The 26,108-nt window shown below is 56.1% G+C and overlaps 2 protein-coding genes across 9 annotated transcripts; one reads left to right on the top strand and one right to left on the bottom strand.

The window, feature by feature from the left end:
* The first annotated feature begins 329 nt into the window (after nt 1-329).
* Nucleotides 330-18,329, top strand: MMP25 (matrix metallopeptidase 25). Of its 7 annotated transcripts, none has more exons than XR_016387840.1 (13): nt 340-1,057; nt 1,471-1,603; nt 2,637-2,840; nt 3,314-3,449; nt 3,556-3,848; nt 8,682-8,858; nt 8,942-9,026; nt 9,193-9,275; nt 9,580-9,732; nt 9,809-10,066; nt 16,192-16,233; nt 17,687-17,746; nt 18,313-18,329. XR_016387840.1 is itself a non-coding variant. In XM_089896288.1 (11 exons), exons 1-11 carry the CDS (start codon nt 968-970, stop codon nt 10,748-10,750), a joined length of 1,719 nt encoding a protein of 572 aa, XP_089752414.1. In that variant the 5' UTR covers nt 343-967; the 3' UTR covers nt 10,751-12,221. The 7 variants fall into 7 exon arrangements, 4 of the variants coding, with proteins under 4 accessions (XP_089752415.1, XP_089752414.1, XP_089752413.1 ...); XR_016387839.1 differs by lacking the exon at nt 18,313-18,329 and adding an exon at nt 18,113-18,139; XR_016387838.1 differs by lacking the exon at nt 18,313-18,329 and adding an exon at nt 18,110-18,127.
* Nucleotides 18,330-21,168: 2,839 nt separating this feature from the next.
* On the bottom strand, nt 21,169-25,669 carry ZSCAN10 (zinc finger and SCAN domain containing 10). Of its 2 annotated transcripts, none has more exons than XM_089896253.1 (5): nt 24,963-25,669; nt 24,333-24,600; nt 24,042-24,115; nt 23,831-23,888; nt 21,169-22,801 (listed from the first exon to the last, which is right to left on the bottom strand). In XM_089896253.1, exons 1-5 carry the CDS (start codon nt 25,356-25,358, stop codon nt 21,234-21,236), a joined length of 2,364 nt encoding a protein of 787 aa, XP_089752379.1. In that variant the 5' UTR covers nt 25,359-25,669; the 3' UTR covers nt 21,169-21,233. The 2 variants fall into 2 exon arrangements, with proteins under 2 accessions (XP_089752379.1, XP_022449826.3); XM_022594118.3 differs by having other exon boundaries at nt 24,042-24,106.
* Nucleotides 25,670-26,108: the final 439 nt, after the last annotated feature.

Here is a 26,108-nt window from a genome sequence, read left to right as displayed (position 1 = left end):
CCGGGGCCGACGCTCCAGCTCCTGCGAGCATGTTACTGGATTTTTAAATGCCTAGTACCTGCCCCGAAGTAGCCCCCGGGTCTGGGATCTAGAGTTGCTAGGACCACCGCGTAGGAAGCAGAGACCCGCGCAGCCCACGTGATTGGGGGAATGAATTCGGTGGCCACAGGCAGCCGCACGCGCGCACACGGGGACCGCGGGCGGAGATGGGCGGGGGGCGTGCCAGGGCCCCGCGGAGGGGGAAGCGGCCCAGCCTCCCGCCGCCCGGAAATCCCCCCTGCGCTTGGCCGGCCGAGCGTCCTGGGGTCTCCGGGAAGGGCGCCTGGGGGAAGGGGAGGACCCCGAGCCGCCCCTCCCCCGGGCCCGGCTTCGAGGATCTGAGAAAGCAGAAGCGAGCGGCGCTCCGGAGAGTCCCACCGGAGCCGGGATCTGGGAAGAGAAACTTGCGGGCGGGGCTGGGGCCGCGCCCCGCGATCTGTGTAGCGCTCGGAGGAGAGGTCCTGGGTCCAGGAGGAGTCCTGCGTCACCACCCGGCCCGCCTCGTCTCGCTGGAAGACCGAAGATCCGGCCCTTTCCCCTGCTGCGCCGTCTTCGCCTAGTGGGTTGCGCCTGACCCGCCCCTCCCCGCCGGGCCCGCCGCTCCACTCCGGAGGAGGGGCCGTCGGCGCGGACAGGACCGGCTCGCATCCCCGAGAGGCGGCCGTCGCGGACCCGGAGCCCGAGCTTCCACCCCCTTCCCGCACCCTCTCAACTCTGCCGGCCCTCCGCTGGACGCCCCTGTGCCCCCCGCATCGTGCCTCCCAGGGTCCCGGATCCCCGAGCGGCCCCCCATCCCCTCGCCCACTCCTCGTATCCCGCGCCGGGTCCCCTGAGCCAATCTGGGCCCCTGATCTCCACCCCCGGATCCCCAGGGCGGCGCGGGTCAGGTCCCCTCGAGCTCCGCCGGCTGCCAGGGCAGGACCGCGCTATGCTCCGGCTCCTGGCGCTGTTGCTCCCGCTGCTGCCGCCGCCCGCGCGCGCCCGGGAGCCCTCCGCGCAGGACGTGAGCCTGGGCGTGGTGAGTGCCGGGGTTCGCGGGCTCCTGGACCTGCAGGGGTCTGGGAGAGGGAAGCCGGGGCCTGGGCTCCCGGGTTCAGAGGAAGCTGGGGGCGGTTCAAATGTCCAAAGAGTGACCGGGGATGGAGACAGGGGACCCGAATTATTGGATCCGTCAGGAGGTTCGGGGCCCGAATTTGGAAATCTGGAAAGGGGCTATGGTCGGGAGGTGGGGACTCTTGGGAACAGATGAACAAGGGCAAGCCCAGGGCTGGAGGGCCTGTACCTTGAGATGGGGAGCAGGCCAGTACCCGGGGCTGAGGACTCTGGACTATCCATGTCTGGTGAGAGGTGGGGCTTCCAGGATGGTGGTGGGAAGGGAAAGTCCCATCTCTTCGACCTTTCCTGCTTCCCCTGTTCCCTCCTCTGGTCTAGGACTGGCTGACCCGCTATGGCTACCTGCCGCCACCTCACCCTGCCCAGGCCCAGCTGCAGAGCCCTGCAAAGCTGCGGGATGCGATCAAGGTCATGCAGAGGTTTGCGGGTCTGCCGGAGACAGGCGTCCTGGGTATGTGGCCCCCATCCCCTTCCCCAGCCCAGCCTCCGCACCCAGCCTGACCGTTGTTGCCCACCCAGCCAACCGCAGTTTCTAAACCTCCCGTGTATCTGAATCACGGGCGCTATGAAATGCTGACCTCAGGTCCCAATTCGGAGGTTCTAAGATATTCCTCTTTCAGTAAGTATTTATCAGGAATCTCTTCTTGATAAATGACATGTGAGGTCATTTCAGGCTCCACTGGTATAGTGAACAAGGTAAATGAGGTCCCTGCTCTCTCGGAGCTAACATTCTAGAGGGAGACACACACAGATCAAGAACAGAAATATGCAAACTAATTTCAGATAGTGGTGAGCATTCTGATGAAAATAAAATGCTAATGGTATTCAGGGAGCTGGTCTGGGCAGGGCAGGCCCCTCTGAAAGATGTCATATGAGTTGGGAGGAGCTCATATGACTTGAAGAATTCGTAGGACACAAAGAGGAGGAAACAGCCATGGGAAGATGTGGGAAAAGTGTCCCAGGCAAGTGCAAAGGCCCTGTGGCAGACACTGGCTTGCATGCCTGTAATGAAAGGAGGACTGATGAGCTAAATAAGAGCCTGATCAGGGGCCGTGAAAGGTGTTTTGGTTTGATTTCAAGTGTGATAAGAAACCCTGAGCGGGTTTGAGGGAGAGAGGCAACTTGATGTGATTTGCAATTTTTTTTTTTTTTTTTTTTTTTTGTGATTTGCAATTTTAAGCTTCCTCTGCTTACTGCTGGAGAATGGAGGGTGGGGAGCACCCAGACCAGGAAGGAGGCACATAGTGTTCAGGCAACAATGTGATGAGACACAGCTGAATCCAGGGTGTATATTTTGGAGGTAGAGCTGAGAGGCTCATCTGTTGGGTTAAATGAAAGGAAGAGAGAGGTGGAGGGGTCCTGTCCAGCTACGAGGGGAGGTAGGACCCTTTGGGCAACAGGATGTGCTCAACTGCTTTTTTTTTTTTTTTTTTTGCGGTACGCGGGCCTCTCACTGTTGTGGCCTCTCCCGTTGCGGAGCACAGGCTCCGGACGCGCAGGCTCAGCGGCCATGGCTCACGGGCCCAGCCGCTCCACGGCATGTGGGATCTTCCCGGACCGGGGCACGAACCCGTTTGGCCGCATCGGCAGGCGGACTCTCAACCACTGCGCCACCAGGGAAGCCCTCAATTGCTCCTTTTCACCTCAACCTTCACTTGGAGTGAGGGGACGGCTGGGGATGGAGCCAAGTTGGTAAAGGGGATTCCAGGAGATCTGACCTAGGAGGGGCTTGCCACAGACCAGAGACCCAGCTGGCCTGAGGACTTTCAACTTTATCTGGATGTGATGGGGACTTGGGAGCTAGCGTGTGAGGTATGGGCAACCTCCCAAGGGTTCCAGCCTCCAAGAGAGTAGTTCTCACTGCACCCCCAGGGTTCCTTTCTCTAGAGGCCAGCGGCCAGGGCTCAGGGAAGCAGGATGCCCAGATCCTGGCCTGAGACTCTGGAGTCCATGCAGGGCCGTGCAGAGAGTGACACTACCCAGAAGGGCAGTGTCATAGTCTGGTATGAGCTAGCTTCCAGAATTAGATGGCCTGGGCTCCAATCGAAGATGTGGGGCCTTCTTGGGCAAGTGTTTGAAGTGCTATGAGACTCAGTTTCCCCATGGAGAAAGTGAGCTGGTACCTACTGGTGACCCCCCTCTGCCACAACCTCTCCCCCAGACCCTGTGACAGTGGCCACCATGCATAAGCCCCGCTGCTCCCTGCCTGATGTGCTGGGGGCGGCGGGGCTGGTCAGGCGGCGCCGCCGGTATGCTCTGAGTGGCAGCGTGTGGAAGAAGCGAACCCTGACGTGGAGGTAGGTCCTGGCGCCCTCTCCCACCCTGGGCCTGCCTGACCCAGCTTCGAGTGAGTGGCTGCCTTCTCTCTCCTTGGCCCCCCTCACTCGCCCCTTCTCTTTCCAGGGTAAACTCCTTCCCCCAGGGCTCAATGCTGAGCCAGGAGACAGTGCGGACCCTCATGCACCATGCCTTGACCACCTGGGGTGTTGAGTCAGGCCTTGAATTCCAGGAAGTGGGTTCTCAGGGCCCGATGGAGCCTGATATCCTCATCGACTTTGCCCGGGCCTATCACCAGGACAGTTACCCCTTCGACGGGCAGGGGGGCACCCTCGCCCATGCCTTCTTCCCTGGGGAGCACTCCATCTCTGGGGACACTCACTTCGATGATGAGGAGACCTGGACTTTTGGGTCAAAAGGTACACTCTCCCCTCTTCTGAGAGATCCTCTCCCCAGATCTGTCTGTCCTTAAGAATTAAGTTTAAATTACCTTTATTTATGGAGGCTGTATCAGTTGGGCTTCTCCAGAGAAATAGAATCAGTTGGGTGTGTGTGTGTGTGTGTGTGTGTGTGTGTGTGTAGAAAGTGATTTATTTTAAGGAATTGGCTCATAGGATTGCAGAGGCTGGTAAGCCCAAAATCTGTAGGGCAGGCCTGCAAGCTGGAAATTCAGGTGACTTGGTGGTGCACTTCTGAGTCTGGTATTTGCAGAACAAGCCAGCTGGAAACCCAGGCAGGATTTCTATGTTGCAGTCTTTGAGGCAGAATTCCTTCTTCTCCAGGAAACCTCAGTTTTCGTTCTTAATGCCTTCAACTGATTAGACGAGGCCCACCCACGCTATGGAGGGTGATCTGCTCTACTTACTGTCAATTGAATATAGACATTATCCATGTCTATAAAATAACCTCCACAACAATATCTAGACTGGTGTTTGATCAAGCACCGGGGCGCCATAGTCTGGCCGAGTTAACACAGAAAATTGCCCATCACAGAGTCCTGTTAGATGCTCAGCTCCAAGGCAGGGCTGAGGACTTAAAGGGGCAAAAACACAGCTCTGCCAGCAGCTGAGTCAGAAGAGTAACTGGCAGTTGCTACACATGGTGACACAACCACGGGGAATCACAAAAGAGGATGTCCTCAAGCCTGGGGGTGCTCAAAGGAAGGCTGATCCAAAGCTCTTGAGTGCCGGGGACTTCCTGGAAGTGGTGACTTTGTTTGTTCCACACATATGTACTGAGTGCCAACTAGTGCCCGAGGTCCCACTCTCCCGGCGTATGCAGGGCAGGGGTGGGGGTGGGGGTGGGGGAGAGGGGACACGTAAGAAAGCACAAGCCAGTGAGCTCTCTGAGGCCAGGGGAGTCAGGGGTGGGAGCACTGTGGGGAGAAACGGCCTGGGACATTTGGGGCTGGAAGGCAAAAATATGGTGTTGGGAGGGGACTACAGAGGCTGGAAGGCAGGTCTCACACCACGAGGGGTCTTGGACAGCACATGGTGGGGTCTGGATGATAGGATTCTGAAGGCAGTGGGAACTGTGGAAGGTTTTGCATTCTAGAAATACCACTGGCTGCCGTTGGGGGCAAGATAGGGACAGGGAGGCAGGAAGCTATCTTGGGGTCCAGGTGAGAGATGGTGGAGGGGATGGGAGTGGGGGCAGAGGGCAGTGGGCAGCTCTGAGGGGAGTCTAGTCAGGATGGGCAAAGATTGGGATCTGACTGGGTTCTAGGGGTGAAGGGGGGTGAGGATGGTTGGGTACCAGCCAGGTTTCTGGCTCAAGGCCCCTGGAGGATGGTGTCCTGTTAATGCAGGTGGGAAGTGGGGGAGGAGGAGGAGCAGACTCGGGAAGGCAGGGGTGAGCTCAGGTTGGGACGTGTGCCTGCAGTGCTGGTTGGCTGGTCAGTGCAGGTGGTGCATTAGTGGTCGGGTATCTTGCACTAGAATTTGGATTCCTCCAACTTAGGTCAGGTTCCCCAGAACTGGAGCTTGAGAGGAAAATTCTTGTGCAAGCAGCTTTTGGGGGCATGTTCTCAGGGGAAAGGGAAGCAGGAGAGGACTGGGGAAAGAAGCTAAGCAAGGATGTGGTCTCAGCTGGACAGGAGCCTGACCCCACAGGGAACACTGGAGCATAAATGATGCCACAGGGCTGGTTCTGCCTGGAGGAAGGGGGCCCAGCTCTTCCAGCCCCCTGCTCCCCACATCGATCAGCCACTGGCTGCAGACTGCTCAGGGAAGGGGAGGCTGGGCCAGGAGGGAGAGCCATTTCCTGGGGAAGGGGGTGGCCGGAGGATGGGCACACAGGCTCTGTAGAGGATTTGGGTGAGGTGCAGATCACATAGATAGACAAATCCACCATAGGGAGGCTGTGTAATGCAGCATTTAAGATCTCCGGGTTGAAGTGGAACTCGAGCCAGGGTTCTTCTGCCTGCTGCGTGTATTAGTTACTTGACCTCAATGTGCTCAGTTTCCTCATCTGAGAAGTGGGGATAATAATAGTATGTGCTGGTCCCATGGGCTTGCAGATTAGACGAATAATTCACCTACAGCTCTCAGCACAGAGCAGGCTGTTCACTGCCAGCTGCTATGAGCTGGGTCTGGTGGCAGATTTGAGAGTTGGCAGTACTTGGGGGTAAGGCTCCAGGAGCATGTAGAATGTGACGATCAAGTTCAGAGCTGTGGGGCGTCCCACAATTAAGAGGAGGGTGGCAGGGAAGGAGGAATGAAAGGAAATGGAGAAAAACCAGGCTGAGGGCTTCCCTGGTGGCGCAGTGGTTGAGAGTCCACCTGCTGACGCAGGGGACACGGGTTCGTGCCCTGGTCCGGGAAGATCCCACATGCCGTGGAGTGGCTGGGCCTGTGAGCCATGGCCGCTGAGCCTGTGCGTCCGGAGCCTGTGCTCCACAATGGGAAAGGCCACAACACTGAGAGGCCCGCGTACCACAAAAAAAAAAAAAAAAAAACAGGCTGAAAGGTGACCAAGAACAAAAGCAAAGGAGGAAGTGGACAGGAGTGAGCAGGGCAGCAAATCATCCAGTAAGTTATTTATGCCTGGATCTGGCCCTCTGGGGAAAAAGTGACCTTAGTGCCCATAGGCTTGGTGGGTGGCGGGAGAATCTAGACCACAGAGGCGTGAGAGGAGCTGAGGAATTGAAGGCTGAGTTCAGACCACTGACCAGAGAACTTGTTGGGGAGGGAGAAGGGATATGGATGGGGGGCAGACAGGTCCAGGGGGTGTCTTAGGATGAGGGAGTCTTGAGCACTCAGGGACAGTGGATGAGCCAATAGAAAGAAAGGGGTGGGGGATGGGTGCATGGATCATGGATTAATGGATGGATAAATGGATGGATGAACGGACACACGGATGGATGGATGGACAGCTGGATGCATGCATGCATGAATGCAGTGATGAACGGATGGGTGGGGCATTGTCCTTGTCCTGGAGGAGGTGAGCGAGGCAAGGACCTCCGCCCAGGGCACGGCAAGAGGCAGGAGGTGAGCTGGGGGAGATGAAGCGCTGTGCCCGATGCACAGGAAGTTACAGATTACATCAGCGGCCTGTCTTGATGAAATAGGAAATGCATTTGTCAGCATTTGTCATCTAAGAGTTGGGAGCTGGGGCTGGAGCTGGGTAGCAGGCTGAAGGGGCTATGAGTCTGGAATTGAAGCTGAGTGGAGAGAGCAAAGGAGCTGCCTGCTGAGGCTGTGGGCAAGGATGCGAGGAGGTGCTGAGGACCCCCAGAGATGGGCACCGGGAGTCTCATGTGGCTGGATCTGCATGGTTGTGTAATTTCCCCAGCTGAATAGCGTGAGAAGGGTGCGAGAAAGGGGTGCGGCCAAAGGAGAGGCAAGGCGGGGTGGGGGGGAGTGGTGAGATATGAAAAAGATCTACCCAATTAAGATACCAAACGTCCTGTCCTCCAATTTCTTAGAAAAAGCACTCAGTGCAGTGAGAAAATCCACAGTCAACATGGGAATTCATCAGTACTTACGAGTTTGACCAAGACATCTGAAATCATTGCTGAGCTGCAGGACAGCACAGCCAGGGTACCAGCTCTGTCATTTAACTTGACCTCTCTGTGCCTCAGTTTCCTCACTTGTAAAATGGGGATAGGAGGTAGAGGTTTGTGAAAAGTAAATGGGGACAAGTGTTTGCTACTCTGCTTATGACTCACTCATTTCATCCTTAGATTCTCGCCTAGTGGCCTTGAGGGGTGGAGAGAAATTTGCTTTTCAGTTCACCAGGTTACTTCCAATAAACCCACATGCAGCACTACTCACTCTAGTTAGAAATTTCCATGAAGTAGATCAACATCTGGGGAAATCCGTACCTCCAGGCGGGGCTGCTTGCCTCTCTTGCTGTCTCTGTCCCTCCTTGGCCTCTCACTGGCTCAGGAATCGATGAGGCGCTGGGGTTTGGCCAGCAGCTGAGAGTGTGGAGAGGCTCGGTCCTGGCACCTGGGCTGTGTCCCCAAGGAAGAGGCTTCTGTGGTCAGAGAGGCTGGGCGCCAGGGCTAGCAGGCTGTGGTTGGAGAGTCCCTGCTGGAGCTTTGTGTTCTGAGAGGGATGAAGTCTGCAGTGGTGGGGAGGGAAGGCGAGGACCCCAGGGAGGTGGGGGTGGGGGTGGAGGCTGTGGGAGAGGGAGATGGGGGAGGGGAAATAGAGGACTGAGGGGTTGTGGGCACTGGGGGGGGCGGTGAACCCGGGACGGCAGACCATGGGGCGGGAGTGGGGCCATGGAGTCTGACCAACATTCCCCATGGGTGGGAGTGGGAAGGGTTCGGAGGGGTGGGGGGCCTCTGCCAACAGAGTGGAGCTGTGAGAAGGGTACTCCAAGGGCTGGAGCTCCCTTAAGAGAACTGCACACACCCTAAGGCTCCTGATTCCCCCAGAATGTTTCTGTATGTTGCCTTCTTGGGGGAAGGGGCTTCGTCAGTGTAAAGCTGCTCCTTCCTCTATTCACACTGTTTCCTCCTGCTCTTCCCCCAACCTGCTCTGTGGCTCTTTTCAGACTGGCACTCCAGTATCTAGCACGGCCAAACAAGGCTACTCAAGAACATTTACCAAATAAGTGAATGCAGAGAGGAAGGATAAAATGGCTGGGGGGGTGGGGGCGGGTGTCCGGGTAGAGGAGGCCATGGCCACCTCTGAGGGTCTCCTGGCTGTTTCTGCCCAGCAGAAGGCCCCATTCCCCAGGGCCTGGGGGTGCTAGGGGTGGGGGTGGGGCACAGCTCCAGCCCATTCTCCCTCCCTCCCCAGATGGCGAAGGGACGGACCTGTTTGCCGTGGCTGTTCATGAGTTTGGCCACGCCTTGGGCCTGGGCCACTCCTCAGCGCCCAACTCCATCATGAGGCCCTTTTACCAGGGCCCGGTGGGCAACCCCACCGAGTACCGCCTGTCCCAGGACGACCTCGAAGGCCTGCAACAGCTCTACGGTACAAGGAGCGATGGGGCGCTCGCCGGGTAGCCTCTGCAGCAGGGTCAGGGGACTCACCGCTCTCTAACGGTTTCTCCACAGGGAAAGCACCCCAAACCCCACTTGACAAGCCCACAAGGAAACCCCTGGCTCCTCCTCCCCCGCCCCCTGCCCTGCCCCCGGACAGGTGAGTATCTCTTCTGCTGTGAGGCCTTGGGTGAGCTCCCTAACCTCAGGGTCCTCCTACACGAGATGGGCAGGTAAGAGTCCTTGCCTTGTAGGATGCCGTCCAGGTTAAGTAAAGGGAGAGGGGCCCCCCAACCCTCTCTGTTCACCTCTCTTTTCCTTCCCAGCCCCTCCCAACCCGTTCCTGATCGATGTGATGGCCATTTTGACGCCATCGCCAACATCCGAGGCGAAACTTTCTTCTTCAAAGGTAAGTGACTTCGGACCTCCCCGACCCCATATAGTTGGCTTCCTACCCACTTACAGTGACCCGCCCGCCGGGGCTGTGAGGTTCGCAGGGATACGGGACTTTCAGTGCTAAAAAGGGGAAAGCCCTGGATCAGCCGGTCACCCTAGAGCCACTGCAGCCTTGATTTTCAGATGGACCTGCCCAACCTGCGGTGGGAGGGGAAACCTAGCGCTGTGTTCGAGCCACACACTGCAGGGGGGGTTGGGGAGGAGACCTCCTGCCGTCTCATCTCACGCCCACATGCCCACCCCTTCTTCCCCCGTAGGCCCGTGGTTCTGGCGCCTCCAGCCCTCGGGACAGCTGGTGTCCCCCCGGCCCGCCCGGCTCCACCGCTTCTGGGAGGGGCTGCCGGCCCAGGTGAAGGTCATCCAGGCCGCCTACGCCCGGCATCCGGACGGCCGGATCCTTCTCTTCAGCGGTGAGTGGGGCTCGAGGCGTGGCTGGCTCCGGGCATGCGCAGCGCCGCTCACTGCCCCTCCCCCCCACCCACTCAGGTCCGCAGTTCTGGGTGTTCCAGGACCGGCAGCTGGAGGGCGTCGCGCGGCCGCTCACGGAGCTGGGGCTGCCCCCGGGAGAGGAGGTGGACGCCGTGTTTTCTTGGCCGCTGAACGGGAAGACCTACCTGATCCGGGGCAGGCGGTACTGGCGGTACGACGAGGCCGCGGCGCGCCCGGACCCCGGCTACCCGCGCGACCTGAGCCTCTGGGAGGGGGCACCGCACGCCCCCGACGACGTCACCGTCAGCAACACAGGTGGGAGAGAGCGCCCGCGGGGAGAGGCCGAGGGATGGGGAGCTAGAGGACGTCCCGGGGTTTTGGAGAGCCCTGGGGAGAGAAGCTGCACGGGGGGAGGGGCAGGCCTGGACCAGCCCCTGAAGCATCTGCTCCCTCCCCGCAGGTGACACCTACTTCTTCAAGGGCGCCCACTACTGGCGCTTCCCCAAGGGTAGCGTCAAAGCCGAGCAGGACTCCCCCCAACCAATGGGCCCTAAGTTTCTGGACTGCTCCGCCCCCAGACCCCCCAAAGCGACCCTTAAGCCAGGAGCCTGCGACTGTCAGTGCGAGATCAGTCAGGCGGCAGGGCGGCCGTCCGTGCCCCCCCTGCTGCCCCTTCTGCCCCTGCTGGTGGCGGGCTTCGCCTCCCGCTGAGGGGGGACCGCCCGCCACACGGAAGGGACCAGATCTCCCACCGCGGGCCCTTTGTCCCCGGAGGCGGAGCTCAGCGAGGATGCACCTGGGCGGATGCGGGTGGAGTTAAGCCCTGGGAAGGCCAAGAGGTGGTGACAGGACTAGCCCTGGCACTGAATGCCCCACTTGTTTGGCCTCCTAGTTCTCTCCTTCCCCTCCCCTGGCAACCCGGACTCCGGCCTGGCTTCGACCCCGCAGGACTCTTATTTTCCCGGAATACCTAGCCTTTCCCGGAGCTCAGCCGGCTGACTCCCTGCAGCCTTGGACCCGCCTGACAACAGCAGCTGTCCCAAGCTGTTCGGGTCTTTACAGGACAGGCCTGCCCGGGACGCTGAACCCCAGGCTGGCTCTCCTCCTGCTGCTCTGACGTTTCTCACCCTGCCCTGCTTCCATGAAGTCCCAGTCAAGCCATATTGGTGGGGACCCCAAACCCAGCCCTGAGACCACCCCTGAGCACTAGTGTCCCAAGTTCTGGGTGGACCTTCTTTTTAGTCACCACGCTGGTACCAGAAATGCCTACGTTCAATAGGACACCATCCTGTTCCTAAAACGCCTCTCCCCACCTCCACACCTGAGCCTCTGCCACCTCCTTCTGAACTGCTTGGCTCCGTCAGCTCAATGCTGGTGGAAAGACAGTGGACTGGTCCCTTCTCAGTCCAGGGCCACTGGCTCCTCAGCTTTCCTGGGTGATGAGTGGGTGGAACCTGGGCCACCTCATTGACCCCACTGCAACCTCCCCCCTGCCCACTATCCACAGAATTCAGGATCTAAATCAGTGCCTCTGCAACTATGCTTTTGGAATATTACACAACAGAATGACCCACTAAACTTAAAAATGCAGATTCCATGCCCTCGCACTGAATGCTCACTCTGGGCCTGGGGCCATGAATCTGCATTTGAACAAGCTGGGGTCGGGGTGGGGGTGGCCCTGCTGGGCAAGGGAGCTGGGCCAGCAGCTGTCATCTCTGTGTCTCTGCCTTGTGGCTTTTCTGTGTCTCTGCCATGTTCTCTCTCCCAGGGGCCAACCCCTTCCTGTTGTCTACAAAGCCCAGCTGATGGCCTTGGTTGAGAGAGGTCCACCCCCCATGTGTGGAGTCACTTAGCAGCCACTTCTTTGGTTGGTACCCAGCTTCAGCGGCCCCACAGTGCTGCCCAGAGCTGAGGCCAGTGGGGATGTTGCCCACCTTGGTCACGAGCAGGAGACCAGTAGGAGGGCGACAGCCAGGTGTCTTCAACCAGCCTGGGACCTGAAAATTCAAGGCCACCAGAAAGCCATCTGGGCCTCTGTTAGGATCCTTGTGAAGTATGAGGAGGAGGAAACTTGTATTTGAAGAGCTTGTCAGCCCCACCAGGAGGACAATAAAAATGACGGGAGAGAAAGCCCTTCGTTTCTTCTGAGCACTGATGGAGCTGGGGTGAAGTTCGGTGGCAAGAACTTGACAGACCCAAATCACTCTGATTTGCAGAAGAGGTTGGAATCCAGCGTTGATGGGAGACAGGGTGGATGAGAATGAATGGGAGGAGGAACCCAAAAGTTGGTTGAAGGGAGCCCAGAGGAGGGATGTCCCATGTGAAATTTGAGGCTGCTTTCACTGCTACAATGGAAACTTCTTCTGCAGCCTTTAAGACTTCATTAAGTCTGCTACACAAAAATGCCACATTAAATTGAATTATATTATTTAAAGAACAGTACAGTCCCATAATAAAAATGTAAAACTTTTGTGTTTCAAAGGAGGCCATCAGAAAAGTGAAAAGTCACCCCAGACACCCTTGTCCCTTGTATACCCCCTTCTTCATACACTCTCTCCCTAAATGCAGATTCTTTAGGTCCAAACAGGCAGAGCTTCAGACTGCAAGTCAGCTCTTCCAAAATGACCCTGCAGCAAACACTGCAGGATTCCACCCAATGGGGTCTCTGGAGTCAACAACTTAGGGACCGAAGTGGATGTTGTTGCCAGGGGCAGTGGGAGGGGATGGGGAGTGAGAATTTCATGGTTGCGGAATTTTGGTTTTACAAGATGAAAAGTTCTAGGGATGGTGGTGATGGCTCCACGAGAAGGTGAATATATCTGATGCCTCAGAAACGTGCATTTAAAATGGTGATGGTAAAGGGTATGCGACATGTGTTTTATTTCACGTACAATAAATTCTTAAAAAAAAAAAAGTGAAAAGATTGGGGAAATTTTTTTTTTTGTGATACGCGGGCCTCTCATTGTTGTGGCCTCTCCCATTGCGGAGCACAGGCTCCATACGCGCAGGCTCAGCGGCCATGGCTCACGGGCCCAGCCGCTCTGCGGCATGTGGGATCTTCCCGGACCAGGGCACAAACCCGTATTCCCTGCATCGGCAGGCGGACTCTCAACCACTGTGCCACTAGGGAAGCCCGGGGAAAAATTTTTTGCAAATGATATATGTGATAAGGGACTTTTATCCAATATATATACACTACCCTGACAACAATAAAAAGACAACTCAATTTTAAAATGGGCAAATGGGGCTTCCCTGGTGGTGCAGTGGTTGAGAATCCACCTGCCAATTCAGGGGACACGGGTTCGAGACCTGGTCTGGGAAGATCCCACATGCCGCAGAGCAACTAAGCCCATGAGCCACAACTACTGAGCCTGCGTGTCTGGAGCCTGTGCTCCGCGACGGGAGAGGCCGCGACAGTGAGAGGCCCGCGCACCACAATGAAGAGTGGCCCCCGCTCGCCACAACTGGAGAAAGCCCTCGCACAGAAACGAAGACCCAACACAGCCAAAAATAAATAAATAAATTTAAAAATGGGCAAAGGGACTTCCCTGGTGGTCCAGTGGCTACGACTCCATGCTCCCAATGCAAGGGGCCCTGGTTCAATCCCTAGTCAGGGAACTAGATCCCACAAGCATGCCTCAACTAGAGATTCCGCATGTTGCAACAAAGATCCCTCATGCCGCAAGACCCGGAGCAGCCAAATAAATAAATATTTAATTTAAAACATAAAACCTACTATTTAAAAAATCATTAAATAAAATAAAAAATAAAAATGGGCAAAGGATCAGTGTATACATTTCTCCAAGGAAGACGTACAAATGGCCCATAAGCACATGAAAAGAGGCTCAACATCCTTAATCATCAGGGAAATGAAAATAAAAATCAGAGTGAGGTACCACTTCACACCCACTAGGATGCCTAGAATCAAAAAGACATAGGGGGCTCCCTGGTGGCGCAGTGGTTGAGAGTCCGCCTGCCAATGCAGGGGACATGGGTTCGTGCCCCAGTCCGGGAAGATCCCACATGCCGTGGAGGGGCTGGGCCCGTGAGCCATGGCCGCTGAGCCTGAGCGTCCGGAGCCTGTGCTCCGCAACGGGAGAGGCCACAGCAGGGAAAGGCCCGCGTACCGCAAAAAAAAAAAAAGACATAATAGTAAGTGTTGATAAGGATGTGTGGAAGTTTGATACATTACTGCTGGGAATGTTGAATGATTTGTCGTTTTGGAAAATAGTCTGGTGGTACCTCAAAAAGTTAAAAACATAGTTACTGTATGACCCAGCCATTCTACTCCTAGGTGGAATTCATGAGAAAAAGCATGTCCACACAGAAACTTGTACATGAATGTTCATAGCAACATTATTCATAATAGCCAGAAGGTGGAAACAACCCGAAAGTCCATCAGTGGATGAATGGAGAAACAAAATGTGGTCCATCCTTACCGTGGAATGTTGTGCAGCCATCAAAAGGAATGAAGTCCTGGTACACGCTGCCACATGGAAGAACTGAAAACACTATACCGAGTGAAAGAAGCCAGATACAAATGGTCACATACTGTATGAGTCCGTTTATATGAAATGTCGAGAATAGGCAAATCTATAGAGACAGAAAGTAGATTAGTGGTTGCCTGGTAACGGGCACTGGAGGATGATGGCTTAGGGGTGCAGAATGGCTTTTTTTTTTTTTCTGGCTGCTGGCTGAGCAGCGTGGCATGAGGGGATCCGACTAGGGATGGAACCCATGCCCCTGCAGTGGAAGCATGGAGTCCTAACCACTGGACCGCCAGGATAGACCCCCAGAATGGTTTTTTGAGGTGATGAAAATGCTCTGAAATTGATTGTGGTAGTGATGGTTGAGCAGTTCTGTGCATTGAATTGGGCACTTTCCTGGGTGAATTGTATGGTATGTGAATTATATCTCACTAAAGCTCTAAAGAAAATGGCTCAGTCCATGATGAAACACAAAATGCCTTCAGATGGTGGCCTTCATGAGACAGACATGGAGGGGCAGAGTGTCACGTCTCAGGGAGCCAGGTTTCCAGAGATGAAACCAGAAATACGACTTGCAGCTGAAGCAGGAGCTGCTCCCTTCTCTCCCTCTCACCCTGGAATTCAAAGATGGCTCAGGGAAGATCTGGACTTCCTGGGTGGGGAAAGGGGTTTTCAGACAATTGAATGGGCTCCTAAGGGTCAGGGGATGTTAGCTGGGGTCCAGTGAACCTAAGTGAGGCTTTCACCAAGGAGTGGGACTTGTAGGTCTGTCCCTCTTGGGCTCACACGAGTGGCCCCTAAGGAACCCTGTTCTTCTTCAAGGATATTACAGTTTGTAGTTTGTTTCCCCAAATTCATATGGTGAAGTTCTAACCGCCACTACCTCAGAATGCAACCTTATCTGGAGATGGGTCATTACAGAGGGAATCAAGTTAAAATGAAGTCCTTAAAAAAAAAAAAAAGTCCTTAGTGTATGCCCTAATCCAGTATGACTGGTGACCTTATAAAAATGGGGAATTAGGAGACAGATACATGTCTAGGGAGGATGCCATGTAAACATGGAGATGGCCGTCTACACGCCTAGGAGACAGGTCTGGAACGCATCCTTCCCTCAGGGCTCTCAGAGGAACCAAGCCTGCAGACACCTTGATTTCAACTTCTAGGCTCCACCGGGAGAGAATAAATTTGTGCTGTTTAGACACTGGTCTGTGGCAGTTTGTTATGGCAGCTCTGGGTCACTAATACAGTCAGCAAGGCCATGGCCATGCTGGGCTGTGAGGAGCTGTGGCTGCAGCTGGGAGGCAGGCCAGGCTGTGAGAGATAGGGCCAGGGAGAGCCCTGCCGTGGTGGCTCTGGATTGAGGGGCTCCCAGAGGGCTCAGGGGCATCCCCCATATCTTAACCCGCAGCTGGGTGACGTCCTTCTCCAGAGCTCCAGAAGATTCTTCAGCCTGCTGTCTCAAGTCTGGACTTTCCCTCTGCCCCTCCCCTCTCTTGAGCTGATGGGTCAGGGGTGAGGCCCGTGCTGGGCTCAGAGAGTCCCATCCCAGCTCAGGGTGGAGGGGTGACAGCCAGGGACCCTGAGTGTAAGGGAAATGCCCTTCTCAGTCCAGGCCCCTCAGACCTCTGTCGCCTCATCTTTCCTTCCTTCTGTCTCTTCCCCTCTCTGTCTCTGTTTCTGTCACACACACGCAAACACACACAGCTGACCCTGCATCCTGCCCCAGGGTGGCTCCACCCTCCCCCACCCCTCTCTCTTCTGCTCTTAAATCAGTGGATCTCAGGGGTCAGCAGACAGCCCAGCTGGGGCTCTGGCTGGAGGAGCTCAAGGTCACTGGCTCAGGAGAAGCAAAAGTTGGGGGAGGGGGCTGATCTGTAGCCAGAGGACTTTCCAGGGTGGCGGGACAGGCTGCTTCTCTGAAACCCTTTTCCTCACACCTGTTCCTCCCACTAGGTCACAGCAGCAGAACCCGGAGCCACCATGTGCTTCTCCAAAGTGAGTGAGAGCGAGTGATGGGGGGGAGATTGGGCCCTGGAGTCTCATTTCCCCGTGTCCCTCCCCCCACACCAGCCCAGCCCCCACCCCTGCTGACTGGTCCACATGCACCTGCCTCTGTCCCACCCTCCCTGGGCCCTGGGGGAGCCACCGGGGAAGCAGAGGGTCAAAGGCATGTGACCTGTGCCATCAACAGGGCCCAGTCTCACAATGACCCTGTTCGAATGCTCTGCTGTCACCATCCTGAAATTCTGCATAATTGTGGACAAAGGACCATACAGTTTTCTTTTGCTCTGAGCCCTTTCCTTTATGGAGCAGGTCCTGTTGTGGGCCAGTATTCCTGTCTGGGAGGTCAGTTATGGGGGGCAGCTCTGTGTGGGTGTCTGTGTGTGCAGGAGCACAGAGGAATTATGGGACAAGGGTGTCACTTTAGGAATTAGACTGGACATACTCGTGGGGGAGCTGGAAATGGAGGGTCTGCAGTGTAAGAGGAATCAGCCATCCCCTTGGACCCTGTCTACACCCTGGAAACCCAGGGGTTGAGGCTGGGCAGTGCTTTCCGAGAAACTTAAAAATATTCTTCTCAGGTGCCTGGCCTCACTGTCTATTCTTTCCCTTTGGGGTGCCTTCCCCCCTCCCCCCACCACACCAGTCCCCCCACCTCAATTCTGAGGGTGACCAGACCAGGGAGCTCTGGGTCATGCAACACAGGGATTGGGGAGTGGTCTTTTTGGGATGACCCAGGGCTGAGTGGTCAGGCTCAGTTAGAGGGACAGGAGATTGTTCCCACTGGCCCCCAAGGTGTTTTTTTGCCCTGTTGTGTTTAACACTGGGCTGACAGGGTGGTGCCCCTGGTGACACAAAGTGTGCAGACAGGTGCCTTGCACACGCTGTGAGTGGCACTGACCACCCAGGGGCCGGAAGGCAGTGTGGACAGCGCCAGATTGGGACCATAATGTGGAGTCTTATGAGGGGTCTGTGGGGCACCTCCCACCTCCATGGTGGAGCCAAGTGTCTGGCGGGGAGGTGCTGGGGCCCGGGGGCCTGCAGGGTCAGCGGTCAGGTAGAGCCTCAGACAGGAGAGGACAGTGCCAATTCCTCCCTGTTCAGCTCTCACCAGGACCACGGAGGGCTAGGGATCTGGGAACCAGGTTGACCCTGCACACTCAGTGGCAATGGTTCTACTTGTGTGTGTGTGTGTGTGTGTGTGTAACAGGTCTGGGGGAGTTGGCAAGGTCACATAAGCCTGAGTGTCACTGTTACCTCCACAGGGAGTCCCAGATAACATTGCTGCTCTGAGGGCCAAAATGGCAAGAACCTCTTCCCCATGTATGGTTGGGGGATGCAGGAGGCCTGGGTTCTGCTGGGTGAAGCTGAGAATGTCCTGGCCCACCTGAGACGCAGGAGGGAGAAGGACCAGGCCTCTTTGTCCCAACTCTGTCTCTCTTCACAGCATGAGTGTGTGGACGACTTCTGTGATGACCTCCAAAGTCAACCCCAAGCAGAAACACAGGTGGGTCAGTGCGCCCCTACTCCCCTCGCCTCCCCAGTTTAAGTGTGGTGGGTGGTTTCTGATGATGGTGATGATGAAGGTGAAAGCTCAGCACCCAGTCTTTACACTGGACAAAATTCCTACCTGTGTGGCAGGTGAGTGCACAGGTGGGGGATACAGAGGCCCAGGGATGCTGAGGGAGGTGTCCAAGTCAGAGGGCAATTGATGGCAGGGCAGGGATGCCAGATGCCTGGTCCCCAGGCACGTGTGCTGAACCCTCACCTTGCGGTGAGGGGCCACAGATGAGAACAAGCTGGGGCTTGGGGTTTGAGACTGAAAGTGAGAGAAGGTGGGGGGATTTTAAATGGAGCGTTGTTTTCCCAGCAGGTCGAGTCAGTCCTAGCAAAGCTGGAGGTGAGTTTGGGCATTGCCCGTCCCCCAAAGAGTAGCCCCCAAGGTTGGATCAGCCAGGTTATCTGGGTTGCTGTCTCCCTTTGGACTCACCTGGATGCATGGGAGGCCACAGTGGGGACCACAGACCTCAGCGGCAGGGGCAGGTGTGCAGCCTCCACACTTCCTCTCCCCAGGACCAACTCAGTGAGAACCTGCTTGAAGCTGTGGATGCTGAAGTTCACAACAATGTACCGGTGAGTATGAACCACTGTCACAGCCCCTTGCTTCCCCTCCACCTTGCTCTCTCTCGCCGTTGGCACTGCCATGTGTGCACATAGCTCCCCTGAGTGGGGGTTGGAGGGATGGCCCCTGAGAGCTCAGGAGGTGCAGCCTTGCTGGCACTGGCCTCCCCGCCGAGCACACAGTGGCCAGAGCCCCGCCCTGAATTCACGATGATGAGCCCCGTGGGCCTGGTGCTGGGCTCAGAGGCCAGTATGCCAACAGGCAGGTACACCTCACCATGGTGGTTTACGCCTTGAGGGGAATTGAGGGGCCAGGCCCAGCCTCTGGGAAAAGTCCTGGTGTCCATGGAGCTGTTGGCAGGAAAGCAGGCAGTTTCCATTTGCGGGCTTCTGTGTCCCAGACTCTCACAAAGGCTTGGAGGCCTCAGCCAGGGTCAGGACCTGGGGCTGCATCCCCCCTAGGGGGGGTCCCTGAACAGCCTCCCATCCCTGCAGGAGCTCACCCCCGTGCTTGGTGAAGTGCAGCAGGAATTCCGTTGTAGAATCCGGAGGCCCTCTGGTACTGACAATCCAGGAGACCCGGAGAGGCCCTCTGGCTCTGACAATTCAGGGGACCAGAAGCCGGGGAAGAGCTTTCCGGACAGAGCGCTGAGGCAGTTCTGAGAATGGCTGCAGAAGCTGAAGCGGAAGTTTTTTGTTGCGCTTGCCTGCCTGCGGCAGAAGGGGGCTGCCCACCTACAGACCTTGTGCAGTGCGGTTGAGGCCATCTGGGGAGAGTTGAAGCGTTTCTTCTCCTCTGTGGGGCAGGTCTTCAAGAGCCTCATCTAGGTCTAGGGAGCCCCACAGGGTCCGGGAGGAGATTGGCCTCATGTAGAAGCCAATTTGATTTTCCCCTTCTCAGTAAGAATCTTCTGAAGCGACCTTTGCCCTCCTGCTCACCCTTGACCCATCCTTGCAACCTCCCTCACCTCCTGTCCTTCAGGGAGGACACCACCCTGCCCATCAAGCTCTCCCCACCCGGGTTTCTTTCTCCAGGTCTGACCTGCCTGTCGCTGTAGTGCTGAAATCCTAATAAAAGTTGATTGAACCAAATGGAGTGCCTGTGGGGATGGAGGCTGGGGGCCCAGTGGTGACAGGCAGAGTTCGTGGGTCAGATGGACCCAGGTGGGGGTCCTGGTTCTGGGTGAACAAGGACAAGCCACCCGCCTCTCTAATCTGTAACAAGGGACACTGGTCAAGGACTGACTCATGGTGAGGACTGGACCATCTCAGGCCACTGCATTGCTTATCGCGGTGCCTGAGGCATAGTAGGTGCTCAATAAATGCACACTCCTGGGGCACAGGGAGCTCCGGGGAGCAGCTTTGACCCCTCTTTTCTTCTCCTGATCTCCCTCTTTGGGCCTTCACCACTCCAGCTGGGGCCTCGCAGCTCCTTGATCAGAGCCCCAGGAGCCAGGGAGGGTGCACCCAATCCTGGGCCAGGAGGGAAGGCAGAGTAGGAGAGGTGGGAGTGGGGTCTCTGGGCCTGTGGCCTCCCTCACCTGGGCCTGCAAATGCAGACTGGGCGATCCAGGAGCAAGGCCTGAGGGCCAGCCATGCTCACCATCTCTGAGGCCAAATTCCCTTCCCCCCAATCTCTCCAACCTCACCCCGCGCGCAGCCCTGACTTCCTGCCTCAGGGTGCTCACAGAGTAGCTTTTCCTTTGGGGATTCTCTGCAACCCACTCTTCCTCCCAACCCCTGAAGGGCTGGAGCTTCCCTAGGCTCAGAGCTTTCCCTCCCAACTGTGCCTGAGAACCACCTCTACTTTTCCCAGATTTGGGGCTGGTTCTCCTTCAGTTCCTTGAACTTTGGTTGATGAGTTCACTTCCTTTCCACAAGCATTTGCTAAGGAGCAGTCTTGTGTCAGGTTGGTGGAGGGGCAGTAATTAAAATATAATATTTTTTGAGTGAAAAGTGACAGACAAAAGCAGGTGTATGTGTGTTCTGGAGCTGGGGTGGGCAGCTTTTCTCTCCTGTATTTTTAGCAGAAGTCACATGATTTAAAATCTGTCCACCAGAGGGAGAGGCAAACCAAGTCAGCCTGATGGGCAGGAAGAAGGTGGGGCAAACCTACAAGGCAGCTTTGGGTTTAGAAGAGTATGATGGTTAGGGGTCCCCAACTGTCAACCTGACTTGGCTGTGGGCAGGCTAGTTTCTCCTGTTAGCATTTTCAGTTAGAATTAGTTACCAATGTTACAGAAGAAGAGGTTTCCTGTATTAATCCAGAATCTGGGATTTTAAGTTTTATTCATTTTAATTAATTTAAACAGCCACATATGGCTGGAGGACACTGTATTGGACACGGAGGGTTAGTGGTAGACTCCAGAGGAGAAAAAATTCCTGGGTGAGATTGGTTGGCCTTACCAAGAGCTGCCTGTGACAGAAACCCTCCCCCCAACTCCCAACACACACACACACACACACACACACACACACACACACACACACACACACACACAAACAGTCTGAGCCTTTTCAGGTGGGAGGAACTCCCCCTGGGCCTGCTCCCATCCAGCCTGCTTTGAAGGGGTGGGGGAAGGAGAAATGCATCACCGTGATACAGTGGGGAGGGTAAAAGGTGGCATTTTGGTGCACTTAAAAAAACATAAAGAGGGACCACTTTCAAGAAGGCTGTTTTACTTTGGGTATTTTAAAATACATTCCTGAGGCCTGGAAGAGTTCCCTGTGGGGACGGGAAGAACTACTGTGCAGGGTCGGTGGAGCCAGAGAGAGGTGGCTGGGGTGGGGGGGCAGCGCCATCCACTGCAGCCTTGGAGGCCAGGCACGCTGGGGAGATGCACGCGGGACAGACCTGGCGGAACCAGGCGAAGCTAGTACAGGGTCTCCCGGGCGTGGGTTCTCAGGTGGCGTAGCAGGTGGGAGTTGCGGCTGAAGCTGCGGCCACACTGCGCGCAGGAGTAGGGCCTGGCCCCCGTGTGCACCAGCATGTGCCGCAGTAGGTTGCAGCTGCGGCTGAAGATCTTGCCGCACTCCAGGCACTCCTGGGGGGGCTCGGCCTGCCCAGACACGCCCTCGTCCCCCGCCCCGGCGTGCGTGGCCAGGTGGCGCTGCAGGTGGGCGTTGCGCCGGAAGCTCCGGCCGCACTTCTGGCAGCTGTAGGGCCGCTCGCCTGTGTGGCTGCGGCGGTGGCGGGCCAGGTTGGAGCTGTTGCGGAAGCGGTGGCCGCACGTGTCACAGACGTGAGGCTTCTCCCCGGTGTGGATGCGCTGGTGGCGCGCCAAGTGGGCGCTTTGGCTAAAGCCCTCGCCACACTCGCTGCAGCGGCAGGGCTTCTCCCCGGTGTGGCTGCGCCGGTGGCGGGCGAGGTCCTGCGTCTGGCTGAAGCTCTTGCCGCACTGGGTGCAGTGGTGGGGCCTCGGGCCGCCGTGGGTCAGGAGGTGGCGGGCGAGGCCGGCCCTTCGCATGAAGCGCTTCCCGCAGTGTGGGCAGCTGTAGGGCTTCTCGCCCGTGTGCACCCGCTGGTGGCAGACCAGCTGGGAGCTCTGACTGAAGCTGCGGCCGCAGACTTGGCAGGAGAAGGGCCGCTCGCCTGTGTGCACACGCCGGTGTGCCCCCAGGTGCTCGCTGCGCCGGAAAGCCTTGCCGCAGTCGCCACACACGTAGGGCCTGAGCTCGGGCCCGGGACGCAGGCTGCCCGAGCACTCGGAGCACTGGTGGCCCTGGTCCTTGGCGTGGATCCGCAGATGGCGCTTGAGGCTGGAGCGGCGCTGGAAGGTTTGGCCGCAGTGGGAGCACAGGACGATGGCCAGCTCGGGGGGCGCTGGGGTCTTGGTCTCCGGGGCGCCTGGGGGCTTTTGGTCCTGGGCGTGCGCCAGAAGGTGCTGCATGAGGCGGGCCCGGCGCTGGAAGCCCTGACCGCACTCGGCGCACAGGAAGGCGGGCTCGGAGGAGTGCGTCTGCATGTGTTTGCTCAGGTGCGAGCTCTGGCGGAAGCGGTGGCCGCAGAGGTGGCAGGTGTGCGGCCGCTCATCCGTGTGCGTGCGCATGTGCAGCTTGAGGATGGAGCTGCGGCCGAAGCTCTTCCCGCAGCACAAGCACAGGAAGGACCGCGCGCCTGGGTGAGACCGCAGCTGGTGCGTCTCCAGGCGGGCCAGCTGTGGGAAGCTCACCCCGCAGTCTGTGCAGATGAACTTTATCTCCGGCTCCGACTTGGGGGCGCCCCCAGCCACTTTGACCTCCAGAACTTCACTCCTGTCGGGAGGGGACATTTCTCCACTGGGGCCGCCCACCTCAGGGCCCGGGCCGAGAGACTGAGTGTGGGGCTCTTCTGCCACCCTGGGACTCTCTGCCTGAGACTTTGCTGAGATGGCAGCAGGCCAGGACACCCCTTTCGGTTCCTCTTCTTTAAACGCCTCGTCTGGGGTTCTGCCTCCAAATCCTGGGAAAGAAGCAGAAAACAGGACAGGTCAGGCCTTTTCGGAGGCGCTTCTGGGAATTGCCAGAACCTCAGTGCCTGGAAGCAGAAAGAATCCCAGAATCCTGCAAAGCTAGTAGGTGGGCAGAGGGTGGGTAAAAACCAAATAACATACAGTTTACCGTTTTAAGGTGTATAATTCTGGTCCATTAGGTCCATTCAAAATGTTGTGCAACCATCACCACTATCTATGTCATTCTCCCAAATGGAGACCCATACCCATTAGCAAGCCCTCCCGTGACCACCTATTTTATTTTATTTTAGCTGTTGTAATTAATTTTACTGAAGTACAGTTGATTTATAATATTATGTTAATTTCTGCTGTACAGCAAATGGATTCAGTTACAGATATATTCTTTTCCATTATGTTTTATTAGAGGGTATTGAATATAGTTCCCTGTGCTGTACAGTAGAACCTTGCTGTTTATCCAGTCTATATATAATAGTTTGCACATGCTAATCCCAAACTCCCAATCCATCCCTCCCTCCCACTCCCTTCCCCTTGGCAACCACAAGTCTGTTCTCTATGGCTGTGAGTCTGTTTCATAGATCAGTTGATTTGTGTCATATTTTAGATTCCACATATAAATGATATCATATGGTATTTGCCATGACCACCTTATTTATTTATTTATTTATTGGCCATGCTGCACAGCTTGCGGGATCTTAGTTCCCTGACCAGGAATTGAACCTGGGCCCACGGCAATGAAAGCCCAGAGTCCTAACCGCTGGATGGCCAGGGAGTTCCCGACCACCTATTTTAAAAGCTCAGAGTTTTGGGGGTTGATGATTAGACCCAATGAGCCTTAAAATAGCCCTGTATGGATACAGACATATCAATATATATCTATGTAGATATATATATCAGTATATATTACCTCATCAAAATAGTCCATTTTTTGCCAAAGAGGTCAAAAAGTCAGGTAGGGACCACCCCTGACAGGCAAAGAAAAACCCTTCAGTGGTCATAAACCCGGGAAAAAGCCCTCTTACCCAGAGGATGCACAGGCCAAGCCTTCTTTGCTGGGACATCTTCAAAGGTTAGGGACTCCTGTGACCAAAGGAGGGGCAGAGATTGTCACTAAGTGAGGAATGGGGCTCTAGGACCTGAGGGGGATGAAGAACTTTCAAGGTTTAAATTAAGAAAAACATGGATTTGCTAAAACTTCAGAGGCAGAGAACTGAGGGGACCTGTCTGGCTCACCAGCACAGCTGCTAGCTCCTGATCTCCAGAGTTCTCCTCTGGCCACAGCTCAGGGCCCAGGGCGGCTGACAGCACTGGGGGAGAAAGAAAGAGCTGTTAGAAGCCAGTCCTACCACCATGTGGCTCCGAGGACATGCACCCATCATCAGGGCCCCGTGACAGGCATCTTGGCTCTCCCCCATTCCTGTCAACTAGGGAGGCTGCCCCCTTCCTTCCCCACCCTCACCCACCTGGCCCCTCAGCTCCCACCGCACACCAGGCCTCCACCTTCCTTAGGCCCCAGCTCCTCACCGCTCTCTTGCGGGGCCTGCAATGTTCTCTTGGGACCTGGGCTCAGTGGCTGCTTTGAACTTGGGGGACATCTCCAGGCCCCCATCTCAGCAGGCTTGGAGGGCACTGGCTGGGACAGCGAGAGTTCCTGCGATGGCTCCAGGGCTGGAGGCCCTTCTGAGGGCACTTCCTTCTTGGGGCTGTGGCTGGAGACTTGGAAAGAGCCCCCCTGTTCCTCCAAGGTGACCTCTGCACGGGGACAATTCTTGCCAGCATTAAAACTAAAATCCTGTTCAGAACACATCGATGTTAGGTGACGGACAGGACGGTAATCCAAGTCCTACTAACTCCCTAGGGCCATGGGACTGAGGAAAGGTGAGGGTCAGACAGGGAGGGAGTTAGGAGGTCAAGAAGGAGCCGGCAGAGGAAGGAAAGTGGGGTTTAGTGACTTCTTTTTTTTTGGCCTCACTGTGCGGCGTGCAGGACCTTAGTTCCCCGACCAGGGATCGAACCCACACCCCCTGCAGTGGAAGTGGGGAGTCTTAATCACTGGGCCGCCAGGGAAGTCCCAGCTCAGTGATTTCTTAATGGGGTGATAAAGTCACTGTCTTTCCACCTGCTGTCCAGCCCGCCTGGCTGCCCCCTTCTTACCAGCGGCCCCACATTGCTGGACTCCCTCTGGACACCCTCCAGCAGCAACACCACCTCTTCGCCATCCCTAAGCTGCTGGCCCTGGAGCCGGGCCAGGAGGTGGGGGGGCAGCACGCTCAGGAACTGCTCCAGCACCAGCAGCTCCAGGATCTGCTTCTTGGTGTGCAGAGCCGGCCGCAGCCAGTGGCTACAGAGCTCCCGGAGGCGGCTCAGGGATGCCCTCGGCCCCATGTCCTCCTGATACTGGAAGCACCTGAAGAGTTGGTGAGCCACCTCGGGCCGGGGCCTGGCCTCTGGCCGCCTGGGGTCCTCCTGGCCGGCAGCCTCTTCCTCCTCCAGTTTGACTGCTCCGAGCTGCTCTGGCTCCCGTGCAGCCGGGCCTGGTTCTGCAAGCATCCTTCACCTTGGCGATGCCTCACAGTGGTTGCTTCAACTCTTGGGTCTCTCTCTCTTTCTCTCTCTCTCTCTCTCTCTCTCGGCTCCCACACCTGGGGTGTTAAGGGATGCCTACAGATGTGGCCTCCAGAGGAATCGTTTCTCGAACTGGTCACGAGTAGTGGCTCAGCCTGACCAACACACCAAAAGGCAGAGAAAATGGATTGTTTAGTATTCTCATTCCCTCCTGCAGCATTTAGAAGTTCACCTCACTTTACCCCAGTGATCAAAGTTGGCATTCCTGAGAGAGGACAGTCTGGCTTTCCCTGCCTCTTGATATGGTGCCACGGGGAGTACCTGGCACCACCGAAGATGGATCCTTGCCAAAAATGTTTCATCGTGATCCAATCCAGCCTTTAGACCCAACTTCCAGGTTAAAGGGCATTGCAGGGAATAAAAACAAGCTGGCAGAGAGGCTAAGAGTGATGGTGTTTAAAGGTACAAACTTGTAACAAGTAGTAAATAAGCCATAGAGATCTAATGCACAGTATAACAAATGCAGACAATAATATTGTACTATAATATAATTATATAATATGAAACATATCATTACATTACAATCATATTATAACATATAAATGCTGTATATCTTAAACTCGCTTAAGGTTATATGTCAAATTTATAAAAAACAACAACAACAAACAAATAAGTCAAATGTCCCTTGAGGAAACGACCAAACAAATCCCAAAGACAGGACATTACGGGAAACAA

This window comes from Delphinapterus leucas, chromosome 15 (genome assembly GCF_059928025.1).
Source record: "Delphinapterus leucas isolate spDelLeu-1000000601 "Yukka" chromosome 15, BTC_Dleu_Yukka2, whole genome shotgun sequence".
NCBI lineage: Eukaryota > Metazoa > Chordata > Mammalia > Artiodactyla > Monodontidae > Delphinapterus > Delphinapterus leucas.
This window is presented reverse-complemented; position numbering and strand designations above follow the sequence as displayed.